A 7,527-nucleotide genomic window follows, 5' to 3' on the forward strand; every position below is an offset into this window, starting at 1 on the left:
TCTTTTTAAACACTAGGCAGCCTCCCGTAATGATCTTCCCGGCACAGACACGCTAGGAATGCGCTGTTTGATTTATTTTTCTTTTCCTTTTCAGGAAAGGCTTTTGGGTCATCTCCGCGCTTGGTTTCAAGTCATGAGATGGCTAATGTTGGTCAAGGAAATTAGTTTGGAAATGGGTTTTCTTTGCAAAAGCTGGCAAGGGAAGGCAAGGGGGAACGATACCTTTCCAACTCTTCCCTGGTCCAAATCATTATAAGTGGCCTGAATGTCTATGATCTATTCAAAAGTGGAAATACAATATTATTTTCTTAAAGGCTTGAGTTTCGATCCACTTTTAAACGCAGGTACTACCATGTTGCCCTACTTGTTCCGGACAAAAGCACCCTCTCAGTCACAGAGCTGGCCTTCGCTTGTAAAACACGAGATCTGATCTCTTTTGAAGCGATGTTTGTGGTTACATTATTTGTTTTTAGCTCGAAGTGAAGAATTCCCCACTTCGTAACTGCTCTCTTCTACCTGCACTATGATCCGTTCCCGTATCCACATAAAAACCATTGCCCGTTATTTTCTTCCTCCTCTTCCACATTAAAAGCAAAAGTTTCAGGCTAGGAGGGAACTTTGTACAGTCCTTAACTTTTCCTCGGGTTTGTTTTGTTTGGCAGCGAGTCTACACATTCATGTGAAAACTCTAGACCGCGCCAAGCCTCAATAATCCCCAGCGCTGGTTGCAGCAGACAAAGTTGGACACTCGCTAAGTCAAGGTGAAGTGGCCCATTGACTTATGCAGGAATAGGGGAAGGCCCGAAACTATCGTAGTGCTACTGGGAAGTTTAAAGTTTTCTCAACCTGGAACTTCTATTAATAGCCCTGACATCCGTTACCCTCTCCATACCGCCCCAGTGCTGCTCTCCCCAAGATCCGGCTCCTTCCCAGCACAAGCAAGTCTTGCTGGGTCGCTTTCTTTAGCTGGTGCTGTTCTCCCTAAGTATTGTCCCCACCACTCCAGACTTGAACTAAGACTTTAGGCGCCCTAAGTATTGTACCCACCACTCCAGACTTGAACTAAGACTTTAGGACTTTGCATAGACTAAAGTAAATATTTACCCATATATATTTACCCATATATTAACTCCCCCACCACCACCCCCAGTATATGTGTGATTTGCCCTTTGGGGTGCTATACGTGCTCCGCGGGAAAGCCGATCGCTCAGGGTGGGAAGGGAAGTCATGTTTGTTTTAGGAGAAAACGCAGCTGAGCTCAGTATCTTGAAGTGTTGACAAAAGCCCCGCCGGACCCCATCCAAACGTGTCGTGCGTACGGAAGGGAAGGGAAAGTGTCTAGGGGCAGGAAAAGGCGCAACCCCAGCGCCGTCCTTCAGGGACGACCCCGGCCCGCGAGGTGCATGCAGGCGGGCAGTTCATTCCCCGTAAAGTCACTTACCTTCAGGAAAAACCACCCTCATTTTTAAATAGCTGGTGGTGAGCCGGATTATGGATGCTTTGTCCAGCTGAGAGGTGATGGCCGAGGGCAAAGGCAGTAATTTAGCCAGTTCATAAAATTCACTGTTTTCTTTCTCCCGTCTAGTCCGGGCAGCATTTTTGGATTTCTCTTTCATTGTGGTTTTTTCCCCCTTCCTTCTTACAATTTAAACTCCACAGCTTCATCCAAAGCGGGGGCAGAAACTTTCAGCGACAATTCATCTTGCAGAAGCCTCAAGCATCCTTGCTGAGCGCGGCTGGTTTGCTTGTTTTGTTTAAAAACAATTAAAGGCCAGGAGTTACGTTGAAAAATACACATATATATGTGTGTCCGCGTGTGTATATAGATATATATAATAGATTCACTTTAAGATTGACGTTAGCTGAATGCAAGCGGCTTCGGAAAGGTGCTTTTTCGATGCAGCTCGGACAATCCAAGGGGCTGCAGAGAAAACTAAATGCCTCCCGCACCAGCCCGCGCCCCAAGGAGGGAGGTCAGTCCTTTCCTTCTGCTCATTGCTGTAAACATAGCTCCTCGGGAAAGAGACATAATAATTCCTTTTATTTTAGTCTTCTGCTGTCCATCCGGGGCCTGAAGTCATTGGTTTTTAGGCTCCTTCAGCAGGGATCTGGCTCAGGTAACTTTCTTCGTGCCACTGTGAAGACAACAGCATGCCTTGGGGTGAGACACCTCCTATACAATGCTACACATACACAACCAGATCTATGAGATCCTCACTACATGCCAATGGACAGAAGAGTCCCGAATAAGGCGAATTTTCGCCACCGGGACACTGGGTTCGTCTCGGGTGGGGAGCGGGGCAGAAGGAGAAGCAGAAGAAATGATCAGACACCCTCCCTTGTCCCTCCTCCCCAGAACATTTCATCTGCACGCACGTGCATTCAATGACAGGCAAAAATTACATTTTTAAAAGTTTCTTTTTTTTAAAGGAAATCGACACTTCAGGAAAAAAAATACTAGCGTGTCTCGTCTTTAAATGTCACCAGGACAGGTCGTCCTTAGTATACCCAGAACGGAATCAAGTGCGCACCGCTCAGATCCTCACACATTTGTACTCTCCCCGAGTGGTCTCGCAACTCCCTGCGGTGGAAGCTTTAGTTTAATTTCTAAAGCCTTCCTCTGACCTGTCCATCCGGGTTAACATTTCAGGTGATTTGGACACATGCTACTTCCCCTTCCCGCCTAGGAATGGAGGTCTCATTCTGCCCGAGACCACATGAAACAAGGAAAAAGAGAATCCAGCTTGACCTGATGCACAAATAGAACCAGCCCAAACTGAAGTGACATCACGGGCAAGGGAAACAAGACTAGAGAGACCCGCTTCGCATTTCTCTTGCACAGGTAACATTGTTCCTCGTCTCGGAGAAGGGATCACCGGATGCAAGTGATCTCCTTTGACCTACCTTCAATCCCGCACCCAGCAGTCTGCAGAGAGCTTTCCCAGGGTGAGTAGCCCAGCTCTTTAATTGAGATAATTAAGAGCAGAGGGAAAGTTTGCTTCTCCCCGAGCTGGGTAGACAGATATTGCCTCCTTCCTATCCCCTTTATGTGCTTGCAGACTCTCCCTCTCCCATAATGAGGACGAAGCTGATATTAATGAAGTAGCCCTAATTTGAGGCTGAGAAATGCCTAATAACTTCTTTATGGCTAAAAGGCTTTTTTAGCACAACTTCATTTCTCTCCCAGCCTCAGCCTAGCCCTCCCTTAATGCCACTCACAGACCCACCTCGCCTCCCATTGGTCCCTGGCTCCCCAAGGTCGGCCTCTCACTGGCCCAGAGGCAGAGTGACGCCACCGCGCTCCGGCCACACCCCCTTTTACCCTTGTGAGAGGCTCGGCGCTGCAGCGCCGGCCCTCTGACCTCGCGGGTCCCGGGGCTGCTGGAGCCCGGGCGCGGGGCCCCCGCGGGGCCTGGAGGGGATCGCTCCTGCGGGGCGCGGGGCTGGACCGGGGGGAAGAGGGTTGTCTGCCTGGAAGCTTTTGCTCTGCTTCCTCCTGGCTTGCAACGGGGGGCGGGAAGGCAGCCCCCGGGGCAAGGCGTCCTGAGTTGGTGCCGGTCAGTGCTACCCTTGGCAACACAAGGGACAGCAGCCTCCGAAGAGCGGAGGTACCGCAGCCGGCTGCTTTCTCCCCTGTTTATGACGCTTTCGGGGCGGGGCGGGCAACGAGGGCAGTAGCAGCACAAACGCGGGATTCAGCAGAGGTCAGGACTGTCCAGGTTGGAAACAACACCGGGCGGGGGGGCGGAGCAGAGGGAAGAGGGGGATTTTAAAAGGTCTCCTTCCTCCGCCTTCAAAACTCATCGGGGGGGGCCGTGTTGAAAACTGAATGCAGAGCTAGAGGTAACTGGGGATGTGGGGAGAGGAGTCGGGGGATCCTCCAAATTTCCAGCCCTCACCTTTTCCTGGGGGAAGAGGAGTCAGGGGATCTTCTAGTTTCCAGTGTTCTCCTCTGCGGAGAAATTAATCTGAACGCAGCACATCCGTGTGCTTTAGACAGCAGTTTCTCCCAGCATTTTGTTGTTGTTGGGTTTTGGGTTTTTTTTGAAGGGGGTGGGTGGTGGAGACTAGAAGGAGTTTAGCTCGCTTAAGCCACCAGGCAGGTGGAAACTCAATCATTTGGCCATCTGAAAACAAACCGCAGTGACCAGAAGGGCAGGAAGAAAACGCTCGCTGCCTTCCAAGTAAATCTCGCCCCGCCACTTGTGGTCGATGCAAAATAGTTCCCGGTTTTCAAAGAACGAAAAGTGTTTGCAAAAGAGCCTTTCTAGACATAAAGGAAGAGCTTCATCATTATTATTATTATTATTATTTAACCCCAAGCTCAGCCTTTGTAGCTGTTTTCAGCTCGTCGCTCCCTTTACTTGCACACTTTCGCTCTGTTCGTTTGGGGGGGGGAGGGGGATTCAGGAACTCCTTGAGGTGTCCAGACTTGCCTTCGAGAGCTACATAGCCTCACATTTCCTTCCTGATGTTCTTCTTCACTGAAGCAACTCTTTGCTAAACAAACACGAGCGCAATCCACCTCGTGTAGGAGCGGATTTAAAAGTCGGAACTCATGGAAAAGGGGTCGTTGCTAGGAGGAGGGGAGAGGGGGGAAGGCAACGCTGGGTTTGAACATTTTACCTCGACTGTTGCTATGATCAAGTGTGAAAGTGTTAAAAAAAATAGTGACATCTGCCTCCTGGTTGCCATTTGAATGAAGGCAGCGTCGCAGGACGGCGCTGAAGTCTCTTGGAGGATAGTTAAGACATCTGGGTAACAACTGGACTGGTATTGCTAGGTATCCTGCGAGTTATTTGTCAATAGAAAGGACAGAAAGTGCCTTGTATTACACCTTTGGTTGGGGAGAAAAAAAGAGATTCCGCTGGATATAGTCTTGCAAAGGGGCAAATCATGGACATCCAGCTCAGAAAACTGCATCTGATCTCCTCCCCCAATCTTCCACCAATTTCTGACTCACCCCGGCAGCTGCCTCGCGTGTTAAAAACCCACCGCGCTTCGTCTTTCACAGCTTTGATACAAGCTCCAGGGACTCTGATTAGAGAAATCAGGATATTGGCTCCTCTGTTGTAGTTTTCAATAGACAACGTCCGAGCTATAAAAACAAGCAGCACCTAAAGAACAACCATATTAGTCTTCAGCGTAATCCGAGCCGCTAGACCCATGTTTTACAAGATTATTCACATTTATAATCTTTTTCTCATACTTCCTAGCGAGTCTCAGAGCCGCTTACCGATGCCCTGGGAAAATCGGGTTGTTTTAAAGACATTTACAACTAGTTTGGTTTGATTAAAAATTAAAAACTCAGTGCTGTTCTTGGGGGTTCCTGCCAGTGCTCGAATTGCCTGATATACGGGGAAATTCAATACTTCTTCTGCAGCGGGAAAATTAGTATGTAGGTCTTCAAATCAATCAGGAGCCCGATGTCATGGGCTAAGCAAGGCTGTTATAGTGTCCCAATGAAGCTCATTTGTCCAGGAGAGGAGTGGATTATTTTGTTTAATAAACAAAGTGAATGCACTGCCATGAGATTACCGTACCACTGTAAATCCTCAGCATACAACTCCTCGGAGCGGAGTTTACAGAGGAGACTGTATTAACCCTGCTGAGAAATACCTGAAGCCCGAGCAACAGGAAAGGACCACATTCTCCTCTGAACCCTTGTCATCATTTAATCAGGCAGAAAAGGGGTTGCCAATATATAAATAATAATAATAATAATAATAATAATAATAATAAAAAACACGCCTCCATTCTATTGCGATCTTTGACTTCCCTTCCTGAGCTTCATGCAGGGGACACGGAGAGCGAGCCTCCTGCTGTCTAAACCGCACAGATGTGCTGAGTTCAGATGAATTTCTACGCAGAGGAGAGTACGCTGGAAATTAGACAACAAGGGAAAGTTTAAAAGCAGGTTCTGGGCCACAGTTTGCTTTTTAATTTAGTCACCATAAACAGGAGGCATTTTAAGAAAGGCTTGGGAAAAATAAAAGAGCTCATTTCACCAACAGGCTTCTAAACATACGGAGACAAAACCGTGTACAGCTAGTCCTAATGGGCAGTGCACGCCGCCTAACTATATACAGTGCCATAGGAATCAGACACTATTAGATCGTCTCCATCTCCCTGGTAGGGCAGGGCTGTTTCTTATCCAGCATCCTCTCCAAGTTCTTGGATACATTTATTGGTTTATGAATTAGGATGCGGAGCTGTGATGCCACCTGGACAAATGAAGCAGCTGTTAATACAAAGAAAAATATTTTAAAGGATCTGAAATCGATGGTGTATTTATTTCGTACTGGCTAGGTACCAGAAGTAACCTTCCTACTGTTGCTTTAAAGTAGCAGAGTTTTGGTACCGAGGACCACAATTTCGACCTTCCAAAACTCGCCCCAGTTTAGGTAGGCAAAGAATAAGGGTCTAATGTTTCCAGCCCTACAACATTCACACGCTATATGGCACCCATGGTAGTTTTAAATACATGACGTTTCTTTTTCCTGAGCTTCATCCCCTCAGGAATAGGGTGTTTGAAATCGCGGTACATTTACCTATGAGTCAATTCAAACGGAGGATTGCAGGCCCCAGAATTTAACACATTTCCGTCCACGTCCACATTTGAAAGAAATGTACATGATCTCAGCCCAAAAGGCCATTTAGTTCAATGGCATCTGAGGTGGTCTGGCTAGTCTGGGATTTTCCCTCTAGGATTCAGGCCCTGCTCTAGCTGCCTCTTTCTCCCTTTTCAGCTGCTTTCAAACTGTTCAAGCGAGTAGAAAAGCGAGAAAGCAAATTCCCTTATAAAACAGGAAACAGTTAATAGACTCTTGAAAACTAACCTTTAGATCTGGACCACTGGGAAGATGCCATTTAAATAATTACAGAATTATAGCAAAATGAGATTAACTGATGAAAACTAATACAAACAGGCATTTTTTTGTAATCTTATGCATTAATGTGTGGGCTCGACCCCCCCTCTCCCCTCCAAAATAACAAGACGACGGATTCGAGGCCACTTTTCTTTATGGGCAGGATACGGGTTTGAACGGCTTCCTTAACCTAAATGCACCCAGATGATTTACATTCATCTGCCCGCTGAAGCGGAAATCAACCCCCCCCTCCCCCCACATACCAATTCAACGTGTCCGAATCAGATTCTAGGCGTTTTATTGCTGCGCGGAGTAAGACGAGGGAAAGAAAGCATCCGTGTTCAGTCCGAGTTAGATCCACGCGCCAGCACTTTCGTTTCACAACCTGGATGTTTGACGCCAAACCAAAGCAGAGACTGCATTACTCTTTAATGGGAAGTATTTAAAATAGAAGGTAGGGTAGATTTGCATCTTATAGACTGAGTAGATATGTTTCTTCGGATATAGTTACAGAATACAATAGATTCAATATCATATAATTGTGTGTAGATATACATACATATTGTGTGTATGTATGTGTATACATATAGGGTGTATATAAAATATATATAGTGCATATGTGTATATAGTGTGTGTGTGTGTGTGGACATGGTTACTT

General features: G+C 47.0%; 1 protein-coding gene across 4 annotated transcripts in view; it reads right to left on the reverse strand.

Annotated features, from left to right (window-relative positions):
• SIM1 (SIM bHLH transcription factor 1) overlaps positions 1-3,925 on the reverse strand; it is a 67,119-nt gene extending 63,194 nt beyond the window's left edge. Inside the window, exons 1-2 of one of the 4 annotated variants that reach the window (XM_025200072.1) lie at positions 3,900-3,925; positions 1,442-2,135 (exon numbers count right to left, since the gene is read on the reverse strand). In XM_025200072.1, the coding sequence (XP_025055857.1) occupies positions 1,442-1,616 (175 nt within the window). In that variant the 5' untranslated portion in view covers positions 1,617-2,135; positions 3,900-3,925. Of the gene's footprint in view, positions 1-1,441; positions 2,136-2,625; positions 2,695-2,749; positions 2,855-2,904; positions 3,824-3,899 lie in introns of those variants that run through there. The other 3 variants (XM_006020462.2, XM_025200071.1, XM_025200073.1) reach the window with 3 other exon arrangements.
• Between the last annotated feature and the right edge of the window lie 3,602 nt (positions 3,926-7,527).

This window comes from Alligator sinensis, unplaced genomic scaffold (genome assembly GCF_000455745.1).
Source record: "Alligator sinensis unplaced genomic scaffold, ASM45574v1 scaffold145_2, whole genome shotgun sequence".
In the NCBI taxonomy this organism is placed as follows: domain Eukaryota; kingdom Metazoa; phylum Chordata; order Crocodylia; family Alligatoridae; genus Alligator; species Alligator sinensis.